Source organism: Petaurus breviceps, unplaced genomic scaffold (genome assembly GCF_028583685.1).
Source record: "Petaurus breviceps papuanus isolate PSGF00001 unplaced genomic scaffold, PetGlider_PUasm1.0 91133, whole genome shotgun sequence".
NCBI classification, from domain to species: domain Eukaryota; kingdom Metazoa; phylum Chordata; class Mammalia; order Diprotodontia; family Petauridae; genus Petaurus; species Petaurus breviceps.
In genome coordinates this window covers 89,251,999-89,278,107 of record NW_027187419.1, presented here as the reverse complement: position 1 = coordinate 89,278,107, position 26,109 = coordinate 89,251,999, and the positions used below count along the sequence as shown (strand labels likewise).

General features: G+C 36.4%; 1 protein-coding gene across 1 annotated transcript in view; it reads left to right on the top strand.

The window, feature by feature from the left end:
* Positions 1 to 17,539: 17,539 nt before the first annotated feature.
* The window catches only part of KCNH7 (potassium voltage-gated channel subfamily H member 7), a 664,682-nt gene continuing 656,112 nt past the window's right edge, over positions 17,540 to 26,109 (top strand). The window contains exons 1-2 of the mRNA XM_069079806.1: positions 17,540 to 17,836; positions 19,474 to 19,704. Coding sequence (XP_068935907.1) covers positions 17,761 to 17,836; positions 19,474 to 19,704 — 307 coding nt within the window. The 5' untranslated portion in view covers positions 17,540 to 17,760. The remainder of the gene's footprint in view (positions 17,837 to 19,473; positions 19,705 to 26,109) is intronic.

The window sequence follows — 26,109 nt, the reverse complement described above, 5'->3', positions numbered from 1 at the left end:
GGAAACACGGTAGTGACCATATCAAAGCCGGATTACTAATCAGTGTCAGAGTTGGGATTTGAAAGCAAGTCTTCCTGACTCCCAGTACTGAATTCTATCCAATGACTCATATGACTTCTAAATACTAAAATACTAAGAAAGACATTTCAAATACTACAGTTAATTTTACTAGACATGATATCATAAGCAAGAACTGTGATACCACTAAGTAAACTGTAGAGATGAGCTGGAGTCAGACATGATTCTTTCTTAACACATACCTTTGTAAAAATCATAGATAAAAATTAATTTTAAAAATTGTAGTAACATGCTGGCCACATTTAATTTCTCCATCAATTCACTACAAGGAGATGTGTGTGTGTGTTTAAACTTTAATTGAATTTGCTGTTTGTGCAAAGATAATATCTTTAAAATATTCACAGTGTCTGAGCAACCAGAATATTTTATGTTCTTCTTCAAATGTTTGGAAACATTTCCACCATGGGATATTCTTATGCCTCACTTTTCCTGTAAGTTGTATATAGGTGCTTGCCAATCCAACAAGCATTTGTTGTACCTAATATGCGCACAGTAGTATGTTAGACAATGGGTATATAGAAACAACAAAAAAAAACAGGTGTTGCCATTAAAGTGCCTGTATTCTTTTTTTCCTTTTTTTTTTTTTTTGCTTTTTGGAGGGGGGAAGGTAGGGCAATTAGGGTTAAGTGACTTGCCCAAGGTCACATGGCTAGTTTTGTGTGTGTGTGTGTGTGTGTGTGTGTGTGTGTGTGTGTTTCTGAGGCCAAATTAGAACTCAGGTCCTCCTGACTCCAGGGCTGGTGCTCTATTCACTGGGCCATCTAGCTGCCCCTAGGACTGTATTTTCAAAAGTTAAATACTCTTATACTGTTGTTCTCTCAAGGCCAGCCTGGCTACATCTCCCCATCAGGGTGTTAGAGTATGCTGACATTTCCTGTCAATACTTCAGGAGCACACTCTCCCCTGTAACACCTTCATCTATGGGGAAAGTCGACTCAACTTAACTAAGTTCCTACATAGCACTGGTCCTACCCTCATATCCAGATATATCCTGTATGTCTCCTAGATGAATCCTTGTTTCAGTTTCTTCTAGCCCTAGAAAGTTGCTATTGATTCTGGTCTGGCTGCAAACCCCACCTGGAATGCCAGGACACCAAAGTGTCCTCCAGATTTGAAAAAGGCAGAATGCTAAGGCATCATCTGGATCTTTTGAAATACAGATTTGCAGAGATTCAAATGCCTTTATTTAGAATGTAAAAGAAAAAAACTCAAAGGCCAAGGACCAAAGGATCGTTTTTTTGTTTTTTTTTTTTGCTTTTTGGAAGGGGGAAGGCAGGGCAATTGGGGTTAAGTGACTTGCCCAAAATCACACAGCTAGTGTTTAGTGTCTGAGACTGGATTTGAACTTGGGTCCTCCTGACTCCAGGGTTGGTGTTCTATTCCCTGCACCACCTAGCTAGTTGCCCCACCCCCCCAAGGATCACTTCTTAAGGAAATAGAGAAGATCCCATGGCTTCTAACTCTTCAGTATGGTCTCTCACTGCACATCATCCTACAATGATGAAAGAAGATAGGGCAAAAAGGAGTAGTAGAAGCCACCTAAGGTGTTTTGAATGCCTCCATAGTCAATCAATGAGTATTCCATATCATGTGGTTAGCTGACTGGAAACAGCTACTACAGGCCTTTATGTGCACCATATTCCTTTCAAGACATTCCCTTACATCTCTTCAGCTCTCTGCCAGAATGTTCTCATGCTTCCTACATGAAGAAGTTGTTTCACTAAAGCAAAACAAATATAATCACAAGTGCCAGTCCCTGTTTATATTCCTAAAAGAGTAATAAATGAATTTGCTGGGTCATGAACTTGAAACCATTTCTTAGGTTATTTTTCTTTCTGAGTATGGAGAGCTAGAGTAGCAGCATGAGAATACTGTAAGCCTACAGGGAGCACTGAATATGAGGGAAATAGCAAAGAATTACAACATTGTTAATGCTGAAGACAGCCTTTCCAGTTTTGCTCAGGACTGTGCATGGATACAATCAATGCACCAGAATTAACCCTAGGCAGTATTGTGAGTGGTGCTACATATTTTGAAGAGCACTTTGAGTTAGGAACCTAGAGACTGATATTTTTTTCACTTTGCCTCTGCAAATTTAATTCAAGAGTCTACTAAAAGCAAGATACCATACTACTGATGGAGACCCAAAGATGATAAAGAATATAGTCTACTGTAGGCCAGACCTGACAAAGCCAGTTTTGTTGTTCAATCATAGACCATCAAAGTTAACAAAAAAGGAGTTTACTTATTAATAAGTTGGAAAAAACATTCAACAAGTATATGGCATTGATACAGGTAGACAGAACAGCTCTACCTCTGTGTTGATCTTTGTTTGACCACTAGTCAGAAGTCTTAGGAAATTGCTGCTGACTCATTAAGAGCTGGCATTTATGCTTAGTCTACCAGGAAGCTATGTTAAAAGTTCATGCCTTAATCTGCTGGACAATTTACCTATCTCAAGAATGGTTTTAATACATTTTAAGGAAATATTAGCCTATGAATACTTTGTAGGATCCTTGGAAAACCTATCCCAGGTGAGCCTTAGAAAATATTTCTTCTACCACAGAGTATATGCCTTCACATTATCTACTTCATGTTGATATCAATTGTCTGCAGACACATATAGGAGTTGGTGGGATGTAATGAAGAAAAGGAAGGATCCAGAGGAAATAGTCTAGGAAAATTTAAGAAGGAGCCTGAGCGTCATTGAAGGAAAAGAATTCAGACAAATGACAATTTAAAAAGTAAATTCTGGGTATGAGCAGTGGACTGTGAGAATGCACAGAGAATGTGTTGAGTTTGGGGATGTAAAGCCACACACAAACAGCTTTCCAGAGGACTGTTGCTGTGAACTGCATTCAAGGTTCTGATTACACAGTATAGTGAGCTCTCTATTTATTCAATAACAAATAAGAAGAAAACAATCACAGAAAATCAAAGTACAGCATTCACAATGTTAAAACTTATCACACAAAATCAAAATGCAGCATTCACCATGTCACAGCTCAACAACTTATCACTAAAATGGTCACACAGTTTTCACCAAAGTGGTCAAATAGTTTTAAACAAAGTACACTCATTTAGTCAATCACAAAATCCATAATTCAGTCACAAAGTACAAAAGTCAAAGATCTCCACCCCTAGGTCACAGTATATCATAATCTTCTCAGTCAGTACACAGTATCCAAGTAAAGTCTTCTTTCAGCTTGACTCAAGACTGGCTCTCAGCTTCCCTGGTTCCCCTTCCATGGTCCCAGCTCCAACTGTCACCTGGGTTCAAAGGCAAGCAGCTACCCATTCCTTTGTCCAGTTCCTTGTCCAGTTCTTTGTCCAGTTTCTGTTCCATATTGAAGTTCACAGTGTCCAGTCTACCTCTGTTTCTGGGAAGACAAAGCATAAGTTTTCTCCTTCTTAACTCTGCCACCACAAGAGTCTTCTTCTCAGTTCTTATGTATCTAGCCTGGAAATTCACCTCATATATGGTCATTAGCTCCTCCCCTTCCTGTTGCAGGAGTTCAGGAGTTCTAGGGTTCACAAGTTATGGGGTTCACATGTTCTGTTTCTTAATAGACTTTATACAAGGCTCAAAAGAAACTCAAACTGAAACAAGGTGCTAATTCATTAGCTGAAACAATGTGTGAACTACTTCTGTGCTTGTCATTACATTCTACCCCTCCAGGATCTTTAGTCTTACAGCAGTTTCAATCTAAATGTCCATAGATCCTGGAACAAATAGAGGCACTGTACTTAGTAATCCTGTTGACTATGCCATAATGTAAAGCCAAGCACAAGCAGCTTTCCAGAGAACTGCTGTTGTGAATAGCTTCAAGGTTCTGATTACATAGTATAGCAAGCACTCTATTTATTCAGTAACAAATCAGAACAAAACATTCATAGAAAATCAAGGTACAGCATTCACAATGTTACAACTTATCACAGAAATTCAAAATACAGCATTCACCATGTCACAACTCAACAACTTACCAATAAAATGGCCACATAGTTTTCTTCACAGTGGTCACATAGTTTTGAACAAAGTACAGTCATTTAGTCAATCAATCACTTAGTAACTCTAACATCCAATCATCCTTGAGGAGGCTTGCCTCCCTAAGGGACACAGAGTACAAAAGTCAAAATACTTCACCCCTGGTATAGTCTCAACTGGAGATTAGTTTCCAATCATAAACAAAGTACATTCATTTAGTCAATCACAAAATCCTTAATTCAGTCACAAAGAACAAAAGCTAATGTTCTCCACCCTTAGGTCACCTTAAATTATAATCTTCTCAGTCAGTACACAGTATCCAAGTAAAGTCTTCTTTCAGCTTGACTCAAGGCTGGCTCTCAGCTTCCCTGGTTCCCCTTCCATGGACCCAGGTCCTACCTGAATTCACCAAACTGTCTTCTGGGTTTAAAGGCAGACAGCTTCCAGCTTCTTGTCCAGCTGTCTGTGCAGTTCCTGTTCCACACAGAAGCTCACAGTGTCCAGTCCACCTTATATCCTTCATGGTCTCTATACCTGGGAATTCAAGGCTTAACAAAGCCACAAACAAAGTACTGACACCACAGTAATGCCTCCTCTGACAGCTCCAGCTGGCCCTCGGAAGTCCTCAGCAGCTTGACTGGCCCTTGAAAGTCCTCCGAAGCTCCAGCTGGCCCTCAGGAAATCCGTAGCAGCCTCAGCAGCATGGCTGGCCATCAGAAGAAGCTCTGCCACCACAAGTTCCCAGGAAATTCTGAGTTTCCTGCTGGGTTTTGCTCCTCCCTGTTCATCCCCTTCCTGTTATATCAGCCCTATTCAGCCCCTTCTTGTTACATCAGCAACAGGGGTTTATACCTTCTGTTTCTTTAACAGAGGCTTAATTTGAAACTATATGCTAAGTACCTGTCAGCAATCCAAAGGGATCTTCAAATTTCATTACTATTACAGGGGACCAAATACTAATCCAGTTTAAATAGAATATAGTGTATGAATAATGTGAAATATGAGTGGAAAGGTTGTGACTATTTACAAATGTAAAGCTAAGGTTAGTTTTTATTTCATCCTAGAAATAATAGGGAGCCATTGAATGTTTCTGAGTAGTGAAAGATATCTGTAGCTTAGGACGATTTTGTGATAGATATATAAAGAGTGGATTGAAAACGGCAAAAACTGTAGGCAGGGAGATCATTTAAGAGGCTATTACAAGATTGCAAGAAAGGTTGTTAGAATATGAACTAAAGCAAAAATGGTGTCAATTAGTAGAGAGAGGAAACAATTGAGATATTGCGGAGGCAGACACTATTCAGTTTGTCAAATCATTAGTTAAGGGAGATGAAAGTGAAGGCAGATTTCAAAATAATTATGAAGTTTCAAACCTGATTGCCTTTAAGGAGGGCCTGGTTTTGGTAAGAGAGAGGAGTGACAGATGATGGGTGTGGTTTTAGATATAGTGAGTTTGAAGTAATGGTGGGACATTCCAGTGGAAATACTCAATAGATAAATGAGGCATTATGGAACAGTGGGAAAAGCACTGGCTCTGGAATAAGAGAGCCTGGATTCACATTCTTGCTCTGTTCTGTGTGGACTTGGGCAATTTATTTATCTTCCCTCATTAGAAGAAAGTAAACAAAATGACCTTGGCAGTAGAGAGACTGTGACACTGGAACAAAGAAATGTGACTATATATTTTGAATAAGAGAAAATTCAGAGGAGATAAGCTAGTTATTTTCAATTATTTGATGGTAAAGAAAAAGGGATCAGACTTGCTCCTCTGGGCCCCAGAGAGCAAAGGGATACAAAAACAAACAAACAAAAAAAAAAACAGGAGCAATTTATAGAAACTACAGAACAAGAAATTTCAGAGTGAAAATGGGGAAACTTTCCTAAGAATTACAGCTATCTAAAAGTTCAGTTGGTTGCCTCTGGATGCAGTGAGTTTTCTCTCACTAGAAGTCACTGGAAAAAAAGTTTGGTTCACTACTTGTTGAGTTTTGAGGCAATTGTAGAGAGTAATTCTTGGTCATTTCGGGGTTGAATTAGATGATCTCTGGGGTCCTGTCCAACTCTGAAATTCCGTGAGTCCTCATACATTAAATGAAGGGGCAGAATAGAATCTTCCCCTTTTAATATATTTTTTTAATTTTATTACTCTGAACGGCTAACATCTCTCTTCAGTGCTGTCCTACTTGCCTTTTCAGGTCCTTCCTTCTCTTTCTGGATCTACTCAGAGAATGCTAAATGTTTCATAATGTCTTTAGCTGGTTAGTTAGTCAAAAAAAACTCCAAATAAAATGATTTATTACAAGATATAAATAACTGGGAGTGACTCAGTATTACCTGTAATGCCTGACTCATAAGGTTATAGCAAGGCTTAAAGGACATAAAATATATAAAGAGTGTCCTAAAAGTCCTAGTGCAGGTTTAATTCATTAAAGCTTAAAAATTTTTAATCAATTATAATTTAAAACTTCATGAAGACTTTTGGGACTGCCTGTACATTTACAAAATGTAAACACTAAGTGAATATCAGCTATAAATTCTTATTACTTATTCCAGTGGTGTTCATATTTTCATAGGAGAATAGTTCCAAACTCTTAGAACTAATAGCAGAAGTTCAGTAACCAGGAAGGAGGTGAGCAAGGAAGAGATTTTTTTGGTGGAGTACCTCCCTTGTGATGGATGGCCAAACCACCACATAGGCATAATAAATCTTGGTGTATTGAATTAACACTGAGTTCTTCATGTCAAAGAAAACCTAGGATCCTAGGATAGTCCTCATTCTAGATCTAGGAGTTGGTTTCATGAAATTGCACGAGTATATTATACCAGTCTATTTGAACTCTTATCCCTACTTCATCATAATCTAAATTGTATCATTGTTTTTATGTTTATCTATTGTGGTAGAAGCAAGATCATAAACCTGACACTATGCAAATTGTTCCAGAAAATGTATTGACATAATCCTTGATACTTGGTTGGTTAGGAGCTTAAGTTTCAGGCTGCTGATATCACATTCTGGTCCCTTGAGCATAAAACAGCTGCAACTCTCTCTGATCTTTGGCCAGTGGGAAAGAGTGAGTATATCAGGAAAAAACTTCATTCAGTAAAACAAAATTGAAATGTGTCCTCAATGTATATTCTTACTGAATAATCTTCTACTACAGCACAGTAAAGAATAATGATAGGGATGATAATGATGATAGCATTTATAGCATTATAGGGCTAGCAAAGTGCTTTACATTTATTTTCTCACACCAATGGATCACAACCACTCACAATAGGCAGATGCTATTATCACCATTTTACAAAGGAGGAAACAGAGACAGGTTACATGACTGTCATGGTCACAGAGGTAAAAGGTGTCTGAGTTAGGATTTGAACTCATGTTTTCCTGACTGCAGGATCTATCTATCATACTACCAAGTTGCATTTTGTTAACTGTTGAATGACTTACTAATGTATAATTTTATTTTTAAAAGTGAATCTAAACTACCAGGGGACTAGCTTAGTCAGGCTCACCCCAGAACAACTGACTAGTATCTCCTCCTTCTCCTATTCCAAGATTATAAGTTTATTAAGGGTGAGGATGTGATCATTTGTTTTGTCTTTGTATCTCCAGTACCTAGCATGCTACCTTGCTTCTTTTCTCTTTTTTGGTGAGAAGTCTAGATCCATTATTTCATTAATACAAAGGGAAAAATCACAGTGTGGAAACTCTCTCCAACAAAGCAATTTGTCTATAGCTTATAGTCTTAGGACGTTACTTGAAAGCACTAAGAGGTTATGTTATTTGTCCATGGTCACACAGCATGTGCCAGGGAAAGGATATGAACCAAGGAATTCCTGACTTTCCAGCTGAATTTTGATCCAGTATACTATCTCTCTCTTGTTATAGATAATAGGTGCTTAATTTTATTTTACTTGAATTGTAAATGAGTTATTTAAATGACTTCCTTAGCTTACCAAGTTCCAAGCATTTGAAGCTTCATGGTTAATGTTCTTTCTTTTGTGGACTATATAAACAGTTCTTTAAAGTAGAGAATCCCCATCTGCATGATGCCTTTGTGCTTCAAAGGTCTATTTTTAGAATGTTTCTTAATGTAGTGTCTGTTGGGATAAGGTAGATGAAACCCCATTTTGGCCCATAATGGTGCATGACAAAATATCATAAAACAAAAATGAAGAGTATTGAATGAAAAATTCCTGACCTGATTTTTTTTTCTTAGATTCTGGTTGACAGCACTATAAGAAATGACAGTGATAAATGATCTGCCACAGAAAATGAGCCAGTATAGTTTTGTACTATATAACATTATGCTAAGTAATTATAATTCCGATAAAAAAAACTACAGGGAAATTAAATCTTGAAAAAATATGGTAAGGAGAACTGTTGGTGAAAAAGACTTGCAAAGCTCAATTCTATTGAGGGCTAATGATAATGTTAATGACTAATTCAATGGAATTCAGAAGCCACAGTTACTTTATTTAGATTTTCTCTATAAAATATGTTAACAATCTCCACGAAAAAAAAAATAATAAAATACAGTAGGGCTGAAATTAAATATTAGTATAATTCAGTGATGGGATGTCCTTATGTCCATCAAAAGACTAGTATTTAGGTACAGAATTTAGAGAAAGAGAAGTAAGAATAATTCTCTTGAAAGATAAATACAACCCCATTGGGGTTTTTTGGGAATGGGCTAGGATGTCCTTTCAAGGAACAAAAGTACCAAACTTTTTCAAATGACTCTTAAAATGTTACTGAATGCAGTATGGCTTAGATATGCAGTGTGGAAACCAGCAACATTTAAATTCATTATCAAATTTAGGGATTTCACAGGTGGGGATGGTGTTTTAGCACTTAGGGGCATAGGACATAGGAGTGTTGTTTACACAGTAATGAAAAAGAAAGGAACAGGCTTTAGAATCTGATACAAAGTATTTTGTCTCTCCATCACTCTTTTCCTCCAATTACAAATAAGAGGCAGTATTGTTATATATCCTCCTTCTCATTTCTGCTTTACATAATGTATAGGTTTCCCCCAGAAATCAGAACAAAAAAAAAAAGATGTTATGGAAGGTAGTTAGAAAGCACATGTTGACCCTGTATATTTTGAAATTTTTCTAAATTATGCAGTCATTTAGTAAGAATAACTAATGTATAACTTTGGTCATTTTGGATATTCATTAAAATCCTGCTTGTGTAATACCCATGCCTTTCTCTCTAGTACAGGAACTCCCTATCACCCACTAGGACTAGAGTAGTAGCCTAGCTTCTTGAAACATCCTTCTGTCTCTCTCCCTAGTTCAATTTACTCTTCCTATTGTTGCCAGGCTTATCTTCATTGTCTTCCTCTGCTCAAAGAGCTTCATCTGTGGTTCTCTATTGCTTGCTAAGTAGTTCAATCTCCTTCATTAGGTATTCAGGGTCCACCACAATCTGCCACCACCCTACCTTTTAATCTTTCTCCATACACATTTTGCTCAGAAAATCAGATTTTCAGTCCACTTAATACTATGCTTTCAATATAATTGGTATCCTTGGGAATACTGTGTATTTTATTTAATGTATTAAAAATATTATTCTGAGGAATCCATAGGTGTCACTAAACTGTCAGAAGGGTCTATGACACCAAAAAGTTTAAGAAAAAAACCTTGTGGACCTAAAGCAGTGGTCAGACCACTGTGTACTGTATACCATTCATTTTGCTTAGAATATTCTCCCTACCCCTTTTCATTCATGTAATTCCTATCCATCCTTTAAAGCTCAACTCAATTACCATCTCCTGTTTTTAGTCCTCACTTATTGCAACAATTAGTAATAATTTTTCCCACTTTTGATTTCATATAGCATGCTGTTTCTTATGTAACATGGGAAGCAGTATGTTGTGCTGAAAAGGGAAGTGAATTTTGATTCAAGGGATTTCAAAGGTTGGAATCCCAGCTCTGCACCTTACTATTACCTCTATATCCTTTTGTAAGATACCAACCACACTAATCCTCAGTTTCTTCATCTTTAAAATGAAAGGGTGAGACTAAGTCAATGCTGCAATCCCTTCTAATTCTAAAGCTATGATCTATTAATGAACATGTGTATCATGCATTTTATTTATGTTAATATCTATATATGAGTCATGTTCCCCTAATAGACAAAATTCCATTAGCCCAGAGGTTATGTCTTATTTAAACTTCATACCTCTGCCAGTGTTCTCCATGGTTCTATTCACACAGCAGGATCTCACTATTATTAAGTTTTGAATTTGCAATTGACATTTGCCTACCAACCTTCCAGAAACATGCCATGGAATTTTTGGTTTCTAGAATTGGAAAGGACAGGATAAATTGTTTATTCTAATGCAGAGGTTGTCAGTTTGCCCTCCTTAGCCAAAAGGCTAGAAAGTGGGTGGGTTGCCACTAAAATCCAGCTCCTTTGATTTTGTGAAACCTGTGTATTACAGCATATCATACAGATGAGCAAAACAGTTAATAAACATTGCTGAAAGGCAGTATGGCAGAGGTCAGTGAGAAACAAAGTCATCAGGGACAGGTCTTGGGGTGAATCTTAAAATGTAGTTAGGATTTAAATCAGTGAAGATAAGGTGAAAGAACAAGAAAGGTAGGCAAAATAGCAATAGTAAAGTCTCAGAGATGGAAATGAATATGAAACATCTATACCATATCAAGGCTTTACTCACTGAATTACTGTCTTAAAAGTTTTTTTTATCTGGTGTTTGTGAGCTTATTTAAATTTTTTTTGATAATTATTTCAATATAATCAATATCCTTCAGAATACTATTTATTTTATTTTTTGGATTAAAAATATTATTTTGAGGAGTCCATAGGTGTCATCAGACTGTCAGAAGAGTCTGTAATGCCTAAAAAATATATTTTTAAATCCCATAGAACTAAAGCGGTGGTCAGCAAAGTACCACAGGGGGACCAAATCTGGCACTGCCAATTTTTATAATGCCTATGACCTATGAAAGGTTCTCACATTTAAAAAACACACTACAATTATACTAGGGACTAGGGAAATAAGTTTGAAAAGTTCAAGATAGCCATATTTTAGAAGGCCTCTAACTCATTACTGAGGAGTTTGGACCTTATCCTATAGAAGGTTTGTAAACATGGGTTTTTTTACGATCAATTTGATAGTCATGTGCAAAATAGATGAGAGTGGCAAGATGCTAGGGACAAGGAGAATGGCTATAACATTATTCTGATAATCCCAATGAGGTCTTTGAATCTTTATTCCCCCCAAGATTTCAATTAAGAAAACTAAACAAATTTCTGTTTCTTTTGGAACAGTACTTTCACAATTATTATACACTTGAAATATATCATGATATTGAATGTCTCATATAATTATGTTGTGTTTTTCTCCATGAAAGAGAAGGTGAACAGACGAATATACCTTTTTATTTGGTTGCAATATTTATCTTTTAATAAAATTTAGGGATCTTTTTCCTCAGGAAATAAATTAAAACTCATTATTAATAGCAATGTTTCCCAGGCATACCAATAAAATAGCTTAATTTGTGTTGATAATCACATATAGTTAAATTTATTATCTTATGATATTTAAATATATAAATGCAATCCAATTCAATGAATGTTTGTTAAGTGCCTATTATATGTAAGGCACAGTGCTAGCCACTAGGGGAGACAAAGATGAATGAATCCTCATGGAGCTTACAAGATAAGGAAATGAAATGTGAAATACAAAATAGGAGAAGGGCACAGTCTGTGGTACAAAAAAATGTAATGAGAAATTTAATGACAAAGAGAACATTTCATCTGAGGGATAACGGAAAAACTTCCCAGAGGAAATGGCACTGGGGCCAGACTTTAAAGAATAGGAAGAATCATAGAGTTTGGTAGTTGGTAGGGGAATGGATTCCAGGTATAGAAGATGATATGAGTAAATTCACAAAGGCAGAATAGGGCAAGATGCAATCAGAGAAACTCACTAGTAGTTCAATTTGGCAAGGTAGTAAGGCACTCTATTCAACAAATACTTATTTAGCATTTCCTATGTTTAAACAACAACACTGTTTTAGTTACCAATATACTCATACACATTTCTGACTTTAATCTGCAAAATGTGCTATGTTACTTAGAAAGCTTGTAAAATGGGTTTATAATTTCAGCTTATTTTCCATAACTGACTTTGGTGAACCACATTTTTCCAGTGCCTAATCCACTCCGTGGTGGCAAATTAGTTTTTTTTTTTTTTGGAAGCTATATTGAATCTGACAGGTTACTAGGATACCAGTGTATTTAATGAAGTGATAAGTTACCACTAAATTTTAAAATTACCCAGTATAGAGAAAATAATAAGAACACTGGGAAGAATGTGTTGCTAAAAACATATTACATATTTCTCCAATTAACCTTTATATCAAACTATGCCCTCTCGATTGAAGAAATCACACAGTAATTTATTATTTTGCACATGTTGTATCTGTATTTCAATGGATCCATGATATCGTCAAAGTGGATATTCCTTCCAGTGATGCAGATCATAGTCCATCCATGCCCTTTCATCCCTAGAGATTCATGTCTATGTTCTCACATAAATTTTCCCTAAGGAGTCCATCCAATGGACCATTAGCATCCCTCTTGACATTGTGTGGAAACCAATGGATCTCACTTATCTCTTTTCCTTGCCACATGATTTGTCTACCTTCTTTTCCATTCCTACATCTCTCTGTTAACATCTTTTATTCTTGTTCAATTCTCTTCTTCAGTTAGTAATGTGTTGCAGCTTCTACATTGCCCTTTGAGTGACCTTCAACTTTTATTCTTCAGAGACTTTGGTATTCTGTGCCTAGTAACTATACCACATCACTAGAAGAATATTTGTGTTTAAAAGATGGGTCTTGTCTTCAGAAAGATGGTTAGGGTCATTAAAAACACTGGGCAATTTCCCAAAGGTAATTCAGCCTCCTTCCCTACTATTCAATTCTGGCCCAAGCTCTTTATCTTTATGAACAATGAAATATAAAATATATTTATACCATAGGCATAAGCTACAAATTATATAAAGGCTACAAATAAATAATATCCTTGGGGTGTGTTATTGTAGTTTCTTTTTTTTCACCTTTTTCTTTAAAAATATTTGTTATGAGAGGGAATATACCAGTTAGGGGGAATATTTGGAAATGAGAATGATATAAAAACAAAGGTTAAAAATTAAAACAAAGTTTTTAAAAGTATTAATGCAATTGTCAGAGGTAACTAACTTACCTATCTAAAAGTAGCTTATATGCTAGGAAGATCTAACTGTTTTAGTAAAAATTTATTTTTACTAAATAATTTTTACTAAAGAATAAAAAAAAACTATGTAGACCATTTCACCTAACTTTTAATGTAACTAAAAGACATTTCTATCACAAAGGAAGCTAGGAAAGTCCAAGCAATTTCATCTACTACTTTGTAAATTCCAAAACTCCAAGACTAATAAGAACAGCATTAAGAAGTAGGCACCAAAAATGCCTGTTGTAAGTTAAGGCTACTATATATATATATATATATATATATATATCAAGCAATCAGTTATAATTTATATTGGGCCTACTGATAAAAGATAATTTAAAAATCCAGTTATCACCTTCAATGACATTTATTGCATGTACTTGCAGGCTGAATTTCCCTATTTCATCTGCTTAGTATATTCAAGTTATTTTCTTTATCAAAGAGGTGAGCTTTTGAAAACAAGCATTCTTTAGGCCCATAACATGTTAAACCTGGAAGGATCCTCTGAAAGGAGATCAAGTCCATCTCGCCTTTTAAAAAAATATGAGGAAACTGAGCTCCTCAAAAGTTACATAAAATTTATTCTTTCTTTCCAAAACTTTTTTTCCTTTCTCCCAACCCATAAGAAATTATTTGTCTTTAATGTGACAATAATTGCTACAGGCTCCCTGGAGAGTTGGACAAACATTGATCATCTGTTGGGTAATATGTCTGGAAGGAAGCCATAATGAAGAATTTCTTTTGAATTTAAAACCCAGAAGAAAATATTTTAGCAAATAGCCTTGCAAAGTCCAAAAATGAAAATGATTAAAATTAAAGTTATTTGTGTTGTTCATTTGACTTTGCACATGCAAAAGACAGGAAACTAAGTACCTTACAACTTGTTTTACAGTTTAGAAATGTGCAAATGTCTCACCTTTGAGTAGGGGAGAGAATTTTCCAATGGGCAAGGCAGATATGATTACCATCCATTGGTTTGATTCTATTATTGGCTGAATATTGATTGATGTACTTGTCTCCACTGCACCATTGTATAATGCATGAACAAGATTACTAGGGTAATTTAGAAACAGGATGCCTTTAATCTTCTGCTCAGATCAATCAATTACAATACATAGGTTAGAAAGTGTCCTATGATCTTACATTGAATCCTTAATAGAACTAATCTGAGAGTTAAATGAGGTTAGGAAATGTGAAACCTACAGAACACCGCCATATGGATTTTTAAGACATATGATAGAATTTAAATGTAAAGTGAGTAATTAACAAAAAAAAATAACAATGAAGGTTAAAATGAATGACAGGGAAAGCCCTCAGGGAGTAAGAAAATACCTGATCATGTAAAGGAAGAACAGGTGGAAGGCAAAGGTTTCTAGGTTCAACAGCCTGTGAAAGTTAGTATCAAGCTCATCACTACAGAAAGCATTTACTATTGCTTCCTACCTATTAAGAAGCCATGTCAGGAGACAGGTATAAATAACCTGCCTCAAGCTGTATTCGGAAATACCAGTTTCACATAATGCAGTATATAATGACTGAGCTTTAACTGCTTGACTTTAATCACTCAGAGCAGTATTATCAGACTAACCTCAACACAACTTACTGTTTTATTACTGTGCTTTCGTGTTGTCCATAGAGCTTTAATTACAATCTACGAATAACAGTTGGTTTGCCAGTATTCCTCCCAAGTTGTTACAGTCCTTCAGGATAGAGACTGAGAAGCAGTCGTGGGGTTGATTGGGTGGGGTGGAAATGGGAACTGTTTCAGAAACTGTAAGTATACAAGGCGGCTGATGTGTGAAGATCTCAATTCGGCTTGCCTGAGTTTGCAGTTCTATTGTCTATTGCTGGATTGAGGCAGCAATTACTAATAGCGGAGTCAGCACCAGCGTCACGGATAGCTCCACGGGTCCAGCACCTGGGGAAAGAACGCCTGCTTCTCTCCTAACCAAGCTGCTGCTTAGCCCTCAAATACTAACAGACAGATTGGGGCAGGGGGTGTTGAAGGGTGGAGAGTGGTAGTAAAGGGGGGGGGGGGGCTAGAAACAAGGGATAAGAAGCCCTGAGTTGGGGGTATGGCAAGATTTTTATTCCAAAAAGGAGGGTACCTAGATTCAGGAAAGCTTAAACCATCAAAGGACAACCTCTCTCCCCTTCCAAGGTGTGTCTGTCATGGATTGTCTCTGTGTCAATTAATTCTAAGGACACAAAAATCCCTACAAAACATCTCTAGGAAATTAAATAATTGCTTGTGTATTTCTGATCACTTAAATTTAGGTAAGGAGACTAACAAAAAATTCTTAGGATTTTTGTGTTTGACTTGACTTACTTGGCTTGGTTCTCTGAAAGTTAAAAATAAACGAGACTTAAAGGGGCCTATTTTCCAAACATCTTTTCATCTTTATTGATTGTCATACACAGAATTCCCCTTCACATTCTACCTCTTCATTTCCTTCCCCACTTTACACCTCCTTCCCCCTTTCTCACTTCAGAGCTGAGTGTGTGACTGTGCAAAACTAGAACTGACACCAGAAACAGGCAAAATGGGTAAAGTACCAAACTGACCCCCCAAAACTGTAACATACAAATATCTGTTTCTGCTGGTGATTGCTGAACAGGATTCTCTCCTTGCTAGAGGCAAGAGTTTATGCTGTTTGTTTTTATTTTGTGCTCCACTTCTCCAGGTTTTAGTGGTGGTAGATTCCATTAAGAGAAAAGTAGCAAGGATAGAGGGGAAGACATACGTTTCAATCAAAATTGAATCTGAGTAGGCTGAAGAGGGAAGAAGGGTACAAGAGAAAAATGAAAAGGGCTATGACCTGGTATTCTCGAAAGATCAAATCCTCTGTTGAGAGATGTGGGCAGTTCTGATTTGCTAAAGGATAGGTATAGCATGTCTCTTCATGAATAAATCACAACAGTGCTACCAAGTTTCCTCCTGGAGTGGAAAAAAAAAAAAGTTCAGTCTGGAAAATCAGAGGTTAGTGTACCTGTGGGCTTAAGGGGGAGAGAACGTAAAGGAAGAAATCCAGGAAGAGGGGAATGAATCTGCCCCATAGATGTCAAGGGTCGAGGAAGGACTCAAAGTGGTCAAGGTAGTTGTGCGTCTGTTCTGTCTCTTCCTCCAGGCTAAATCAGGGCTTAGAGTAGGTAAAGGAAAAGAGAGGGCGCAAGCACTATGTGCAGCAGACTAGCAATGGCCCTGAAAAAACCACACCAACGTGGATAATTCTGTGCTCCACCCACCTTTTGTTCCTTCCCTCCTCCGTCCTGCCTCACCCTTTCCAGGCTCCATCTCTGTTTTGGACCACAAGCTCTGGTAGCCTCTTGCCTTTCCTTGGTACCCACAGAGACCAACACCTGAAGAAGTGCAACAACCCGCGCATTTCAACTCCTCGGAGGCTCGAGCAGTGAAGCTGGGCATGCTCTGTAGCGGGGGCAGTCTTTGCAAAGAGGAAGCCCTTGCAAGATACTGTGGCGCCGCGCCCGGAGCCAGGGCAGGGACCGGCAGCGGTGACAATACATACGCCAGAGCGCTTTACCACCCCACCCCCAACAACTCCCGTTTCTGCTCCCCAGGAATCCCTGCCATTCTCCTGAGGTTAAGCATTCTTTGCTAAAGACTTAATCCCGAAACCCATCCCTTTAGTACCACCACAGGCAAGGGATGTTCCTCCTTGGTTACTTTGCCACCTCTTTATCTCTTCTTTGAAGCTATGAGTGCTTTCAGCAGCTACTGCGCGAGGAGCTAGGAGATGGGGCATCTAGCAAGTGACTGGGGGACTGGGAAGCTCACCTTCCTAATGTAGGTGTTTGTCACTGAGTTTGGAAGGTGTCTTGGCTGCCTTCCCCTAAAACATGCTTGAGTAATCGGAGCTGTATGGTGGTGAAGCCCAGGATAAAGGGAGTGTGCCTGCACGAGTGTGAATGTGTGTGTATGGGGGTGGGACGTCAACCTCGCTGACTCCCTCCGTTTTGCCCTTCCCCTTCATCAAAAAACAGGCTGAAGTCGCCTATCATCTCCAAGGCTTGGGGAAACTGTCAGGTTAAGTCCATTTGCTCTGGGAAATTGGCGGTGTTTGGTAGTAAAGAAACAGATCGATTGCACTTGTGACTCCCTCCCTCCCCCCAACCACCCCGTCGCTTCCCCCCTCCCCCGCCTCCTGTCCTCCTTCCTTCTCTCCCACCCCCTCCCCCCAACCATCTCACCAAACGACAGTCCGGTGCGAGGTCCCCCTCAGGAAGGTGTGGGGAATGGATTTTGCTCCAGTGGGAAAAGCGTGTCTCTAGAAGTGGTGCTAATGGGAAGAGATTTCTGTGTTTCAAAAGAGGATGATTTGTCACAAAGAGAAGCTCGCTCAGTGGTCTGGGCTGTAGCCGTGTAGATCACTGGAGAACTCTTGTGTTCAGGGAGAGAACTGATCCGAAGATCGGTGTAAACATGCCTGTTCGCAGAGGTCATGTGGCACCACAAAATACATTTTTGGGGACCATCATACGGAAATTTGAAGGGCAAAGTAAGTTCATTCGTTTCTCTTCTCTCTCCCTCTATTTCTGTTTTGATACAAGTACTTTGTTTTAGCTGCCTTGAACGATCTGTAGAGCAACTCCGGGCTCTTTCAAGTTCGATTGTGCAATCAAACCGAAAGCTTTGGGTGACGGAGAGGATACCCTTTCTGAAATTAATTTTGATTTACATGTTAGATTATTGTCTCCATCATAAGAGGCAATTTGATCCCTCCTCTCCCACTGCCCCATTCTCTGCCTGCTACTTCATGCCCTACTATTTCACTATCTTAAAGGGAACGTGTCTATATAATACGGTTTTATTATTTTAAAGATTGTTTTATTTTAGAGACTTGCAAAAAATCAAGAATGGAGCAATATGTTGTGATTAAGTGAAATAATCTGAAAAAGAATAACTAATAAAAGTATTTAAACTTGAATTCGTTTCGAGGCTGGAATGTGACAGTGATCTTTGCTTCTTAGTTTTCATATGGCTAAACTTTGCATTCAATCAATGCAAATATAGTCCTAGCAGGATATTCTGCATTGGCAGGTTTCTGATCTATGATGCATTCTAATGCAGACTATTGACTATCGGAAAGATTTCAGCTTAATCTCCAACTTTGTCCTTGCATTTCTTTTTTTTTTTACTAGAAAATGAAATATGTTAGGTAAAATCCACAACCACAGGGAATATAATGGTCTTGTATGGGATTACTATTGTGGGCAGTATTCTCATTGTTACACAGTTGCATTAATTTTGAAACCTACACCTGCTAACTTATATTTGACACTTTTTAAAAACCATCATCTTAAGCATCCACTTAAGGTTATACATTTTGGAGTTATTTTGATAAATTCATTTTATAACTTGATATTCTGTAAAGTTATGTAAGGAAGAAACTTGCACACTGTATGAGATTGCTGCTATGCATTTTGCCCAAGGATAAGGATTACAGTTCTGTGCTTTCCTTTTTGAAAAATGAAATGTGGATATTATCATCCTTAACTTTACATGAAGATCTAACATCAAGCTAAAGAAAAGAAAAAAAGTAACATGTGAAGTTGTGGTGTTTCTAGTCCATGTGTTTTAAAAAGGTGAAGATTTGTATTACTAAGTGCTAGAAAAGTGATAACTTTATCACTGATGCACATTTATTATTGTTCCTTTAAAAGAGATAACTGTGGTATGTGATAAGTTCAGGCAGAAAACTAAAGAAAAACAGATACTATGTGAAAGTTGAGCAGGTTACCTAAGCATTAAGGTTTAAAAGAGAGCTACAAGATGTTTCACTGTTTGCATTTTGAAAATATTTACCTTGAAATTAGATAGTATCCTCAAAATATAGAACCAACTGCTCCTTCCATGTGAGACTTTGGGCTCCTGAGAGTTGCAGGAGGTGAGAACTAGTCACTGTATTAAATTATTCTCATATCATTTGATGAAATGATTTTTCATTGCTTTCTTTAAGTGACCCAACAATGTTGCTTTCAAGTTTAAAGCATTCTAAAAAAAAAAGTCTAGATTAGTTTCACTAGGGAATATTATTTGCATTTCTGCAGTCTTATTATGCAACAAATTGTCCCTGTGTTTATGGGAGTTTTGTGGAAGCTTTTAAAAATGTGCATCACTGTCTTTCTATTACAGATAAAAAATTCATCATTGCAAATGCCAGAGTGCAGAACTGTGCTATCATTTACTGCAATGATGGGTTCTGTGAAATGACTGGGTTCTCCAGGCCAGATGTCATGCAGAAACCATGCACCTGTGATTTCCTTCATGGACCAGAGACCAAGAGGCATGATATTGCCCAAATTGCCCAGGCATTGCTTGGGTCAGAGGAAAGGAAAGTGGAGGTCACCTACTATCATAAAAATGGTAAAGTCTCTTTATTGAGGATCCCTTAAATGTGTTTGTTTGTGTCCTTTGAAATGGTTTCTTATATGCATATGTGAAAAAAAACAGTATTCAAATTCCAACTGGATAAGTATAGGCAGACACTTTGACTGCAGCAAGATTGTTCCATCTTGTGTATGGTATTTAGACTTTGAGCTCTACCTTACTGAGTTAAAATTATATAAGCTGCTTCATTTCATGGGGCAATCTACTGCATCTAAACCATTTAGTAAGGAGAGTAAACAGGGAGGAATTGTTTTTCTCTCTGCTTACTTTTATTTTTTAGTATTCAAAGACTATCTACCATTTTATAAGTGTATATATAGTACTTACACAGCAAGAAAGTAATTCAAAACTAAATTTTCCCTAGAACCTATGTTTCTGAACCATAAACTATGTATAGCCAACTACAGGAGTTTCTTAGATTACTCAGCTGTATTTATTAGTAGGTACTTGTTATCTTTGTTTCTTGATATCCTAGGTTGAGTAGTATATAAATAGGGTGTACTGAAACCTGCCCAGTCAGTCTATGTGCAGTCAAAGAGCACAGGCTGTTCATTTATTATAGTTTTGTTTTTAAATTAGAATTAGAAACATAGAACCATGGAAGTTACTTTTTATACCTTCCAACTACTGAAAATTTAAGGGACTTTCAAAATGTAAGGTCATAGGTTAAATTCAATGGCATACATTTTCCAATCCTTGCTAGTGAGAGTCAACTGATATGAAATATATATGTGTGCATATACATTTTCCTTGATGAAGAGATATTTAATGGAATATATGTGTGTATATAAATACAAGTATGGTTTTTATACACATGTACAAGTAGGTATTCAAATATCATCAAGTCAAATGATATATTTTCAAACCATATACATTTAATGAAATTGATAGTATAACAGTTATGGTATTAAAATTAAGAAACTTGTACATATTATATAAGCTAATAGTGTTTAAAATTATTGACTAATGGATATTCACATGACTTTATGATGACTTCATTTGTAGAAGTCATTGGGAGAGTACTATCTGTTAAGATTATTAACAAATTGCTAAACAAGAAGTTTTGAATATGCATGATGTGCTAAAGCCTTTTATAATTCTATATGACTCATTGTTTGCTATACTATACAAGATAAAATTAAATAAGAAAAGTTTTAAATCTTCTCTCTAACTTCTTGCAATGTGAAAATCGAATGGTGTAAAACTATCATCAAAAATTCACTGATTTAAGCTTTGACAACAGGTCAATCCACATCCAACATTTGCATAGTATCCCTGAAAATAGCCAGTGAAACAAAACAGTTTTGGCCAACAGTCATTCCCTTTGTTGTATGATAATATCATTTTGATGGTTATTAGGGGTCATAAAGACAAAAGGAATCATTATACAGGACCAAAACACCTGAGGAAAAAAAGTGAAAAATTCAGTCAATCACTCAAATGGTCTGTCTACATGTCATTTGAATATTTGATAACATCTGGATCCTTGAATGGGAACATTTTCCTCCCCACCCCCTTCCTGTGTCTTTCTTCCTGAATGTTTGGCATCATATAGACAAAAGCTGTGTTTCAATTATGGCTATAAAAGTTGATGTCAACTTAGTCATATGCTAGTTATTCTCATTTAATTGTTTTATTTTCCTTTCACCTATTGAATTCAAGTAGGAAATTCATCTGGAATTTCAGATCCCCCTAGATAGTGTCTATCTTTAAATAGCCTGCATTTCCCCATTTTAGTTGTAATACACTTCAGTCAGGCATACACATGTTATAGATAGGGGAAGAGGGTGTAGCTGCATTCTGTAATGTAGAATTGTTCCATCAGTTAAAAAGAAAAGCACCCAAATAAGATATTTTAAATGTAACCACAAAGGTAGTTATTAAAATGCCTGCAGTGGGAATATGGCTAATGTGGATGCATCCATGTGGGTGCTTTGTTTAACTATATGGATTTAGCCTGCCTGTGTGTGTGTATGTATGTGGTTTGTGTGTGTGTGTGTTAAAGATCTGGAGACATTAGTCCTTATTTCAGAATATGTGCACATGTATAACTGTATAGAATGACAATTCCACTTCTGATAGTTTCTTTTTCTGTTTTAGCTCAGTTGTCAGTACTTAAGGTGCTTTATGTTTAAGGAGAGACTCTTACTATTTTGTCTTTGTTGACAAGTAAGGTGGAGAGAAAAGCAAATCTTTTCAATTTTTCCTGAGTGAAAAAAAAAAGTCCTTTCAATTGCATAGCCTGAATGCACAAGGATAACTGCTTTATTCCATGATGAACTATGATGATGAAGACACCAATACAGTGAAATGATGTTCATGTGGCTTGAGGTCTATGCCTTGAATGCAATAAGATCATGTTAAGAACTAGTTAAGAAGCTTTGGGTAGGCTTTTCAAAGTATATAGGTTTTATTCCCATGATTCCTACAAAAATCAATGAGTTCTCAGAAGCTCAATGCTTTTGAAAATGCTTTGAAACTCTTTCCCTTGTAGATCTGCTAGCACATCATGGTTAATTCCTGACATTTTAACATTTGACAGTAGGGTAGAAAGAGCACAGTTTTCCTTTCCTAATGATTTCTTAATTCTTTATTACTGATGCTATTTCCTTTAGTGTATTCAATCTATGTTTCCTTAATTTATTCTCCATTTGTTACTTCTCAGTCATTTTTTAGCTAAAAGCTAGAAACATCTTAAGAATAGGAATTGTGAGGCTAAGAAACCAAATGAACAAATCACACAATGAAAAAAAGGTATTATTGTTATGTTCAGTCAGAATAGGGGAGCAAAATTGTGGCAAAGATTGTGCATGGGAGTCATTAATTCTAAGAACTTGTTTCCAAAGTTGCCCAGAGTCATTAAAAGTTGTGCAAACTCAAATTTGTATGTGCAAGAAGTTCATAGCTACTCCCCAAACTGCATGCTTCTCTATTCACATTAACCAATAAAAAAAAACAAATGAACTCAATCTCAATTTATGTGAATTTACTATCAGCAACTGGAGGTGATCAGAGAATCAACTTGGTTTTTTTTTTTAAATCAAGTTATTTTCAGTAGGAATATATGACAGCCCTTCCTTTGAGGATTTCATTTCACAGTTTAAGTCATTATTGCATAAATCATTCTCGACAGCTGTGAAATATTGCTAGGGGTGATGAAGCTGTAAATCTTTTGACATAAAAATTATAATTATGCTGAAAATCAGGGTGGATTTATATATTAATAGCGTAATGCAGTGTGGTCAGTAGGAAAAGATCCCAAACTCTATGCCATTTGGAGAACAGCAAATATTTCCACTACAGACTGCTTAGGGGAGATTATGATGGTGGTTATAGTGATAATAAGCCAATTGGAATGAGTTGTTTATGGTGATTATTTTTTATATTAATAAGAACCTCCAAATCTGGCACTTAGCTGATATGAATTTTATCATGTGGTAAAGCTATCTGTAAAGTAAATTTGGATTTTCAGATGTCATAGAGTCCAATGCAGCAAATGCAGCTTAGGCCTCTTAGAATTTCAATGTACATATTTTTTTCCATTCAGTGATGGATATGGGAAAATGAGGAAATGTATATTAAATCATTGCTAATGTGAATAGGAATAAAAAAGTGCTGAACTCTCTCAGATATATTCAGATGTACAGATTTGAATACACTTAAAATTCATAACCAATAGTAAATCCTTGGATGTTCAAAGTAAATTTTCTCTTAAAAAAAATAACAGCCAATGCCACTTGGAAAGCAGGCTTTAGTAAAGGGATTATTTTTTAAAAGTCAGGGACATAGTGCTTTCAATGGTAGTGCAATTAGGAACTTGCTAACAAGCCAGAACTAGATGAATCTGATTTCCCTTTTGTTAAGCTAGAGTTGAAACACTCCAGAGGATAAAGGGCTTGGAGTGAAAGGCCTCTTTCTCATTCTAGTGAGTATACTAGTGAACTTAGAAGAGATAGCTAATTCCTAAAAATGACTTCTTGATGCGCTTTGCAGTTTGACAGTATAGAAAGGGTGAAAGGGAAAAGGAAGGAGAACAAACATTTATTAAGCAATGTCTGTGTGGCAGGCACTGTACTAAGTGCTTTACAAATATTATTTCATTAGATTGAAAATAACATGTAATGTTATCCCAGTCCACAGAAGTTTTTGTTTAAAAGTATTAAATCTACTACTTGAAGTGCTATCTAAATTCCAAATGGCTATGACCTAGGCTATGGGAACTTAGTTTAAAATGCCATATTTATATGTTTCTGAATAGAGACTGAAATAAACTAACAAATATGTACTAAGCCCCTACTGGTGCAAGTAAGTAAGCTTGGGCATATAGGACAGAGGAATTCACAAATTTATAAGAGATGCCTCCAATCTTGAAGGAACATAAAGCCTATGTAGTTGGTAGATATCTACTGCAGATGGCATAGTCCTCTATGTTCAAACTTTGCACATCCTTAAAACATTAACAGGAAAGAATTATTGTCCTTTGGTTGAGAAAATAATTAGGATAAAGTTGGGGTCCTAATTCTGCCTAAGAGATATAAATTTCCTTCCTTATATAGGGCAAGTCTCACTCTGCTTCAATCTTCTCCTCTTTGAAAAACTACTTGGTCGTTAACTTTGGCTTTTCTTTTATTTTAAAAAAAAACCCATCAAGTAATAAATATTTTGGGCTATAAAAACTTGCGAAGGAATCTACTCAACCAACTGAGAAGTTATCTGTACTGGCAAAATAAGTGCCCATACTAATAGAGGAATGTATGTATATCTATATATGCACACATATAAATACATACATACATATATATAATTATAAAATATAACTTGTCCCCAGAGTTTTAGTGAAGTTTTAACATTTTATTTATATAGCAATTATTATTAATATTTTGACACCAAACTATTAAAGGTTTAATATTAAGTTATTGAAGCTTAAAAACTACACTAAGACTTTTTGAACACCATAAATTTAAATTTGTGCATATTATAGTACATATGCTTTATAATATTATGATATGTGTATATACATAAATGTGTGTGTATGTATTTTGATGGTTGTATAAAACATGCCACAGTAGCTTTATCAAAGTTGTTTTATTAAATACTTAGCTCTCCATATTCTTAGATGTTAAATATAGTAGAGAAGGTACCAGTAACAATGGTATTTAAATACAAATAATAGGATTTAGACTTCAGAATTAAAATGCCACAGAATATAAATATTCTATCTCATTACTGAGATCATATTATTCATATTAGAGCTATTTCATGACCAAGTCCTGCCCTTTATGTTATGGACCATGGGGCAAGATTGGGGGGAGGGGAGTTTATATTGAATGTACTTCAAAAATATGCTTCATTAAGCAAAACTCTTTCAGATTACCTTGCTAAAATTCAAAGTTTTCAATTTAGCATTGGGTCAAGTGAAGTCCAAAGAAGGATTCTTGGATGTAAATGAGCTCTTTTCATTATTCCTGCTCTACACCTGTAGTGGCCCTACTTCTTTTCTCCCCAGGTACTGCTCAAAAATATTGAACTTGACTATTATTTTGTGAGCTATTTTCTTACCCAAGGGGTTTGAAAATAGGGTCACTTCAGGCCTAGATGTAGGCTGAAATGGGTGGGTTCCATTTCTGTTTGACCTCTGAGATCTCCTGATCCATAAATAGCACTGCATTAATAGCTGGCAGACAGCCAGTGAAGAGATCCCCAGTGGAATTGAAGCTAAAGGAAGAAGTGACTGGAGGTGAGACATTAGAAATGAAGAATGGGAAGTGAGGATGAAGTAGAGGATGAGGAATAAGCAGAAAAGCACAGGGAAATGGGGAAACTATAATGAAAAATCTCCACATAATTTATTTATTTATATTGTTCTATAATTCAACTCAGCAAACATTTTTTATAGTACAAAATATTTTGCTAGATTTTGGTGCGGCAAAGACAAAGAGGAAATGATACCTGTCCTTAAGGTGCTTACATTCTGTATAATTATCAAAATCCTTTCAACCACATTGTTCCATTTGATCCTCACAACAGCCTTTGCTCTATTCTGGGTGAATTAGATGGTAAGATCTTTAAGAGTAGGGAACTGTTACTGTTTTATATCCCTATCCCTTATCCTTAGTAAATGTTTGTTAAATTGACCTGAATCTCCATTTTAAAGGTGAGATAGCATCCTCCCAAAAGGTGAAATGATTAGAGACTCTTTAAGAAGATTGTGTAAGAATTAGGACAAGAATTCCAGTCTTCTAACTTAACAATTCAAAGCTCTTTCCACATAACCACAATGCCATTCTGCTAAAAAAAAAACTTCTCCCTCAATTTTCAATGGTGATACCTCTTTAAAAAAAAAAAAAAAAATATATATATATATATATATATATATATATA